The sequence below is a fragment of the Penaeus japonicus genome, unplaced genomic scaffold (genome assembly GCF_977035675.1).
Source record: "Penaeus japonicus unplaced genomic scaffold, GWHDUDI00000001_assembly GWHDUDI00000020, whole genome shotgun sequence".
Taxonomy (NCBI): Eukaryota; Metazoa; Arthropoda; class Malacostraca; order Decapoda; family Penaeidae; genus Penaeus; species Penaeus japonicus.
Window position 1 is genome coordinate 5,467,903 of NW_028234422.1, and position 9,207 is coordinate 5,477,109.

The 9,207-nt window shown below is 31.3% G+C and overlaps 1 protein-coding gene across 4 annotated transcripts in view; it reads right to left on the bottom strand.

Annotated features, from left to right (window-relative positions):
* Positions 1-600: 600 nt before the first annotated feature.
* Positions 601-9,207, bottom strand: part of LOC122253282 (putative pyruvate dehydrogenase E1 component subunit alpha, mitochondrial) — a 10,317-nt gene continuing 1,710 nt past the window's right edge. Inside the window, exons 2-9 of one of the 4 annotated variants that reach the window (XM_043016217.2) lie at positions 6,745-6,813; positions 4,161-4,208; positions 3,133-3,345; positions 2,779-2,920; positions 2,283-2,488; positions 1,943-2,098; positions 1,479-1,727; positions 601-1,255 (exon numbers count right to left, since the gene is read on the bottom strand). In XM_043016217.2, the coding sequence (XP_042872151.1) occupies positions 1,067-1,255; positions 1,479-1,727; positions 1,943-2,098; positions 2,283-2,488; positions 2,779-2,920; positions 3,133-3,345; positions 4,161-4,208; positions 6,745-6,813 (1,272 nt within the window). In that variant the 3' untranslated portion in view covers positions 601-1,066. The remainder of the gene's footprint in view (positions 1,256-1,478; positions 1,728-1,942; positions 2,099-2,282; positions 2,489-2,778; positions 2,921-3,132; positions 3,346-4,160; positions 4,209-6,744; positions 6,814-9,207) is intronic. The other 3 variants (XM_043016219.2, XM_043016220.2, XM_043016221.2) reach the window with 3 other exon arrangements.

Below are 9,207 nucleotides of genomic sequence, written 5' to 3' on the forward strand. Positions count from 1 at the left end.
AAGGGTCTGTGGATTGCACATGTCCTCTCTTGCCAAACATTTTTTTTGTAGCCAGAGGACTTTTTACCAAATGGATTACCGCTTCACTTGGAGCCCTATAGATACCCGACTGACTCTTGAAATTATCACTTCAATTCATAAGATTATTTTATGGTTATAAGTGGATCTCTCTGGTGATCTTAAGAAAAAAAAAATCCAGATATATCTAAACGAGTCCAGAACACAAGTAAATCTTAATTCATATTAAAAAAAATCACTAGATTCAATCATGTTAGATTAGGGACAAGTGAAAAAATCTTTCAGTTGCAATGAAATCTCACAAAAAAAATACTTTAGTATTTAGTATGCAGTCCTTGAAAAAATCTTTCAGTTGCAATCTCACTTAAAAGTTTGATATGCAGTTTCTATAATAACATTTAACTTCAGCACTATCCTTTATTACTTGTCATACTCACAAAGTTATTTAAATTACCTTTTATAATACTGATGATAAACAGTAACAGTGGCAAACACAATTTGTAAGTTAAACAAAAGTCCGGTGACGTATTTGTTTCTCATAAGAGAATGAGTAGGAATGGAAAGGCTTAATTAAATACTCGGTTTTATATATCTATATTATTATACAGAACTGTCTTAAAATTATATTTACATCTTTATCCAGCCATAATTTTTTTTTTAGTGAAAACTACCTATGTTAACATTTGGTTCCTCAAGATTCCAGTGAACTCAAAATGTTTGACAATAACAAGTTTAAATATTTTATTACAATTCCATTAATTGGTGCCTCTACATAAGAAAAAGACACATCAAAACTAGCTGAACACCAAAAGAAAAAAAAAAGAAAAAAAATATAGTAATTTCATTTAATAAAGTATAAAATTACATCAATAACATCAAGGTTTCATCTAATGATTGTAAATTAAAATATTCTATCATATTGTGCCATAATACATTTGAAAGGCTACAGATGATGGAAATACATGTCACACATGGAATTGCTTGTAGAAACAACCTGCAGTCTACACAGTCGGTCTAAAGCAAGAAACCCTGAACATTTTTTGTGTAATTAATGTAGATTCACAATTTTGCTGAGGCGCTGGTGCGTGTATGGATCATATGGGGTGGTGCCTCTGATGGTTGTCTCCAGGGGATTAGAATACACATCAGTAGCCAACTCCTGAATTGCAATTTCTTTGTCTGTCTTTGCAATCTTGACCGCCTCATCAACTTCCTTGCGCACTTCGCCATCAATTTTCTGCAAGACACAACAGAAAAACATTACAAATCTTGTAGTACTTAAATCACACTGTTCTTATAACACAATGAGCTACTTTCAAATATATCTAAAAACTCATATCATGGATTATAGTAATTAATGTAATGATCCAGTTAGCCTGCCTGAATCACAGAATTTTGTAATGAAAAAATCTATACATATAATCATCACATTTCATTACAAGGATCATTTCAATACCAACCTTGAGCTCTTCAGCTGTAACCAAATCTGCAGACAGAATGCGATCCTTGAAAAGCATGATTGGATCTCTGGTCTGACGGACTTCTTGGATCTCATCACGGGTGCGGTAAGATGTACCAGGGTCGGACATAGAGTGACCATGGTAGCGATAAGTTGCTACTTCCAGTACTAAGGGTCCCTTTCCAGAAGTACAGTAGTCTACACAGTAATTAATGGCTTCCCTTACACTCAGTACATCCATCCCATCAATCTGTAATTTAGAATATCATAATCTTAGTGTATGGCATTTAATGTGGATTTACAGAGGAAAAGAAGAAGAAGAAGAAGAAGAAAAAGAAGAAGATGAAGAAGAAGAAGAAGAAAAATCAACAGTTTAACAAAGTAACTTGACCTTTTGCCATTTCTAAACATTCTTATCATTTCATATCTATCTCTTAATCTTATACTAACTCCTAAGAAACCTACCCATATTCCAGGAACATAATCTCCGCGAGTGTAGTAGTTGGTAGAGGCAGAGGCTCGGTCAACACTGGTACCCATGCCATAACCGTTATTCTCACAAATGAACACAGCTGGCAAACCCATCAGCTTGGCGATGTTGTATGCTTCAAAAAGCTGACCCTGTGAGCAAGGAGGATAATATTTATGGAGTCTACCTATATTACAAATAATTTCAATTATGTGCACAGCTAAACAATCTTTGGAATATAAAGAAAGATAACCCACTGTATGAAATATGAAAATGAGCAAACAGTAACACCATGAAACTAAATTAAATAACATTGCATCATCATTATGATTTTACCTGATTAGCAGCTCCATCACCATAGAGACTGACGTTGATACCATTGTTCTCCAGGTACTTGTTAGCGAGGGCAACGCCTGCACCAACAGGTACCTGAGCACCTACAATACCATTACCACCATAGAAATTCTTAGTATACATATGCATGGACCCTCCTTTGCCCCTGGCCATTCCTTGTGATCTGCCTGTCAGTTCTGCCATAACACCTTGAAAAGAGATGCATTTATTAGTAGCTAATAAGAACAACACACCACATAATTGTGGTAAATGTAATACATAATAACACTTTAAAAACATCCTCATATGTCAGAGACAACCCCTAAACAGAATATTTCTTGGTCTGTGGCTTCCATGCTAAAAATATATATATAAACATATGTGTCAATGAGTATAATCAGTTCTTCCATAAAGAAATAAAATCAGAATCAGTTTCTATGTCATCCCCAGAATGTAGAGGGCCATTCTAAGGTCTAGCAAAATGTATGATATTACGAACTTGTGACGGTGCAACCCATGACGTATGCCCATCCGTGATCTCGGTAGGCAGTGATAACAGAGTCTTGAGGCCTTAGGGCTCCCTTGATGCCAACACAAATAGCCTCTTGGCCACTGTACAAATGGCAAAATCCACGAATAGCCTGTGAAAATAATTTTATATTAGCAAAAATCATAACATTTAGGAATGACAATATTTTTCTGCTTCAATGTAAACTTCCACAAGGTGCACAAAAAATAACAAATATGACAACAATCCTAGAGGTGAATAATAGAAAAAAATAAAAAAAAATAAAAAAATAAAAACAATGTTGAATACTCTATCAACATCTAAATTCCTTTTCATATAAGGTACCTTTTCCTTGTACAGGTTACTAGCAGCGCTCTCCATCCTTCTGATCATCTGCATCTGAGTATAGTAAGTAAGGGCTTCATCCCGAGTGCATGATGTTGTGCTGTTAGGGGGCGTCTCTAACTTGTGCAGCTTGTAGGGTCTTGTCTCAAAGGTTGCCTCAGTTGCCGTTCCACTATTCCTTACTGACGAGGTCATAAAGGGTGCCAGGGCTCTCTGCGGGTATGTCAGAGTTGTATTAGAAATGTGAAACTATAACTAAATTATATTTTCTATATTTCAGGACGCAGTTTCCATCATTTACATACTGCATATGAAATTACTTTATTTGACTTTACAGTTTGTCAATGAAAGGATTTCATTCATATGCGATTTACAAATAAAACATGCATATACAGTTTATGTACCCAAAGACGGTCCCAAGTAAGAAATAATTTCAAAGTCTAGCATAACTTAATGTATGTGTGTACATGTGTATGTATGTGTATGTGTATGTGTATGTGTGTGTGTATGTGCATGTGTGTATGAGTATGTGTATGTGTATCTGTATAAGTATATGTGTATGTGTATCTGAATATATGTATGTGTATATGCATACACACACAACCGCATAATGTGCTTCACATCAGCAGAGGCAGAAATGTTATACAGTACCAATACCCATTTTTAGAATCATAAATCATAAAATTGACCCATATTATAAATTTGTAAGTGCCAGCTTCTGCATCTATTCAACATTCATGGCAAAAGACTAAATATGACTAGAATCAAGTTTATGTGCCTGTATAACATATGTTGCATATATTATGGTTATAACAACATATGAAAAAGATATCAAGTGTGCATATGTAATGGTTCTTCAAGCAAGAACACACATCCTTTGTACCAACCAATAATTTTTTCATCCCAAATATTCATCCAATATATAAACCTTTTGAAAAATTCTGTTCTGTCAGGTATTCTTGCCTAAAGACAAATGGCCTGGTTTGTGACTTTTTAAAATAAGTGATTTACACTAAACGGCAGGTTACCTTGGCCATTTCTTCGCATGTTTGGGCGACCTTGGTGACTTTGCTGACCTGGTGATGTGGAAAGATTGTCAAGACTATCTATAGATACCTTGTTTACACGTCACTGTTCTCTCCACATACACTCAGAAAGTAAATAGTGCCTAAGCAATTTCCTACTTGAACAAATACAAAAATTAAATTACAGAAAAAGAAGGATATCTACATATATGTCCTTTACTATGCTATTTGAGACATTTTACTAAATAGATTTACTCGAAGTGCATCTTCCTGCATGATTTCTCTCATGTGTATCATTCTCAATGTTATAAGAAAAAAAGGACAATTACAATACTGGTGTCAGTAGTAATATAAAATATAATAATAATAATAATAATAATAATAATAATAATAATAATAATAACAAAAATATCAATAATAATAATATAAAAATATAATGATGGTAACAAAAATATATCATTAACAATGTAAAATATTATAATAATAACAACACCATAAAAATATATCAACAATAACACCAACAGTAATAATAATAATAATAATAATAATAATAATAATAATAATTAAACAAAAAAACTAATGATAAAATAATAATAATCATATAATAATAATAAATTAATATTAACAATTACCTTCATAAAAAATAATCTTCCAATAATAATAATAACAATAATAATAATAATAATGATAATAATAATAATAATAACAAAGTACCTATAACAATAATAATAACCACTATCATAATAATCCTGATAACAGTGACAGCAGTAGTAACTATAACAAAAATATATTCTACAGTAACAATAACAATGAAATAGTAATGCCAACACAAATAAAAGGAGAACAATAATAGCATATTTTTTTAATAGTCTAATTAAAAAAATAGTGATGATAATAAAGATTCATTCAATAAAGAGCAGGTACTAATTATCATAATAATAATTAAAATTAAGGAAACAAAATGATGATAACAATAATAATATAAGTAATAAAAATAACAACAACAACAGTAATAAGGATATTAAGATTAAGATAGAATAATAAAAAATAATTCATACTACCCACTAAAAACAACTAAAAACTAGAATTTGCAATAACAGATAAAATAATTACAAAGATACAAACAATAATGATGATTGCAAAAATAACCAAATAATATAATAATAATAACCACTGTTATTACCCCTACTACAACCACCACTAATTCAGTATGACAAGAATAAGGATAAAACTATCATTAAAACTAATAGTAATGGTTATATGAAAAAAATAGTAATACAAGTGATGAAAGCTTTTTAATAGTTAATTATAATAATAGGGGTAATGATATTATAAACACTAGTATCTACAAGTGATAAAAAATTATCATCATCATAACTGGCATATGCCAACAATACAACTACTACTTCTACTTCTACAAATGATAACGATAAGCAAAGTACAGTGAGGCCTAAACTCTAGCACTATAACAAAGAGCAAAACATCACTTAAGTGGAAATCAGTAATCAGGAGGGAATATTGAAATGAGAAAAAAATCCAAGTATTCAGGTAAAACACCCTTACAATCCCATATGTAATCGAGGTACTTAATACGAAAACTAACAACACCTTCGAATAAGGCGAAGAAAACCTTAAATCCTACGGGTAATCACTAATCCTAGCTCATTCCTCGCTAATCTAGAATCATGGTGCCGAGCCTAAGATCACTTTCCTAATCATAAGAATGGTAACCTTGGTGCCATACTGTGCTGCAAAACAAACTTTACATCAAGAATGGTACAAGAAAACAGTTATGATGATGACATCTTTTTGTATGATAACAGCAATAATAAAAATAATATCAACAACACAAAACGATCATTGTGAAACACCAGTGATAGGAATATCAATGACAATAATGTTAAGTAATAATCATAGCAATAATAAAAATAATGCTAAATAATACTCATATCAATAATAAATGACAAAAATAAAATATAACAAATATTGCTATAATACTATTGCTGTGCACGTGTCTTTCTAGACGCTGCTGCAATCTGCACGTTTGTCCATTCCACATGTGTATGCGAGACCTGTACTGTCATTTGTATTTTCAATATTTTTAAAACAGAGCAGAGGGATGTTTTCGAATGAACATGAAAGTCTGAAATATTACAATAGTGCAAGCAAACATAAGCTGATCTCATGCATGAAGTTATGATGTGCGTATAATAGGTGATGGCAAGAGTGCTTTTGGTGCTATTTATCATCAAAGATCAAACACTAGTTAACACAAAGGTACTTTACCTTTACCTCAAACATGCTCTTCTTTTGATCATTACACAAAGGAAAAGTAAAGGACAAGTAATAACCACTAAAACTTTAACTAAAATTTATGACATATGTTGCACAACATACAGAGGCTTTAGAGTCATATTCGACTGATCCACTGAAATACATTAAGATGTATAACAAATCCCCGAATGAGGAAGATGTATTAGCTCCAATACGTGACAGAGCAACCAAGGTACAACAAACAAGTGAATATGGACACCGACTGCATCAGCAACAGAAAAATCCAAAAAGAGTTGCACTCCTGCAACAATACCATTGAGAGTTCCCAGAAGTCTGTCCACATCAACGAGGCTGTATTTCGGGCACCTGACCATGCGCTGTACTGTTCCGTGTATGTTGCAAAGAAAGAATTAACAGAATTTTAGGTCTGTATTACTTTAAATATAAAGTAGAAAATCTGAACAATCACTAAGCTCCTTCAAACACAGATCAGATAGTAGTCTAAAAACATTAGTAGCAAACATGGGATTAAGTCTCAATTGAGGCATCCCAACTGATCTTAAGAGTGACTATCTTATCCCTTCAGATTAATGGCCTGCCTCATTTCTGTTAGGACTAAATATACTTATATAGTAATTATTAATATAAGCCCTTCCTTCTTTTACTAGTACCTATTGCAATTTACTATAAATAATATGAATACCCTCCTAGAATCCATAAAATAGCTCTTATTTTTGAAGTGGCACTTAAACATCTATATATCACAAATCAAGTAAACATCTCTCTGTCAATATAATTTTTTATTTAAACCATATCTCTCTCTCACAGGACATACATACGCAAACATATATGAATCACAGTCACAAACCATGTCAGGTACATAACTGTATTGTTATTATATACATGTTTTTTTTTCAACAAGTATGGGAAATGTTATATCGAAAGGAAAAATAGGTGGGCATTCAAACTCTTTGTTGTGCTATATAACTTGCTGAAGACAGAATCATGAGTTAGCTAACTGGTTGTCAGTATAGGACATTTCTGATATTGATAGGCAAAAATTTTTCTCCTCAATCCTGGATTATTGAATTGACTAACAATCTTTTCCCTTCACACAAAGCAAGGATTTTGGCAGGCTTTGAAAGGCAGCTGCTCTAAAACTAGCGCTGTGACAGTAAATAAAAAAATCATGACAGAGCAGTAACTTTTCATCTGTTGCCAACACTAAAAAATAGTGTTATATCTAATCATCTTCAAATACAGCACAGCAGTGCTAGCACCTCATCATTACTTTTTAAATATACAAATTACATAAAGTCCCAACACAGAAACTTATAGATTAAGTGTCTATGGCTGTATTCTTGAATGAATGATGGCGCTCTTTTATGTTCATCCCTAGTAGTTTCTCCCACAATATCAACTTACTGATTGAGATACAGTACAATAATTACAACGTTTATTATAGAAGATGCCTACAATACATAAAATCCAGATATAACTGACATATCCGCTTATTTTAAATTATACGGTGACTTAGTGCTAAAATTAAGAATGATAGTGAATGATCAGTCTACCACATATTTTCTGAGATTTGTCTTTTCTTCTTATATGTAATTTTCTTCTAATATTCTGTTACAATTCTCATTTCTGCCATTTTTTTTCTGCTGAAAATATTTTCCAATTACTTTACCTTAAAAAGCCAAACAATATTTGACAATTTGTACTGAATTTCTCCTTCTGAAAACATTTTCCTATCATTCCATCTTAAAAAACCAGACATTATATGACAATTCATACTGAACTTTTACTATCTAAATACCTTAACAGCTTAAATTTTGTCTTCTTTCTAAATGTTCACAGACATATGGGAGAGGGAGCTTACAGCAACCTATGATCAACAATCTTTTTTACTTTCTTAAATGTATACTCACTATATTTTGACCATTTTCCCATGATTTTCATCTAATCTGAATAAAAAAACTAAATTCAATATGTAATTTTTTAATCCAATTTTTTTTGCGTGTGATTCTATTGCAGTACTACAAATATTTAAAAATAATAAGAAAAATAAGTAAAAAGTAAATAAAAATGTATACATATACATATACATATACATATATATATATATACATAGATAATGTATATGTATATATATAGATATATATAAACATTACATATATATATATATGTATGTATAGATATATATATACATATATATGGGAAAGATGGTAGAATGCAGTAACGCATTTTAATATATATATACAATCTTACGGCGCGGGTTCAAGTCCCGGTCAGGGAGTTAAAATTTGTATATATATATATATATATATATATATATATATATATATATATATATATATATATATATATATATATATATATATATATATATCTTTTTTTTTTTTTTTTTTTTTTTTTTCACATGTAACCTATAACCACTATACGCATAAAGAACTATAAAATGCTTAAAAATTACACAAAAAAAATAAGGATTAAAGCTCTCAAGCAAAGAATGAGTAATTCAAGCAAAGACTTACGCTCAGTAAAAATAGAGTATTGGCCATTTTTACAGGGTCGAGTGCCTTACAGGGTTTTAATTTCTAAATTTCTAGAGTTCTTTTACTGTGCTCTTAGGCCTGCTTGTGGGTGAAAGATGGGATTATAAAGCTTATGTGATCTAATGTGCCCCAAAAAGAAGGTATAATTAATCTCAGACATACAATAGTACAAAAGTACACAGTACAAGAAATCAACAACAACTGAAGACAATCCAATT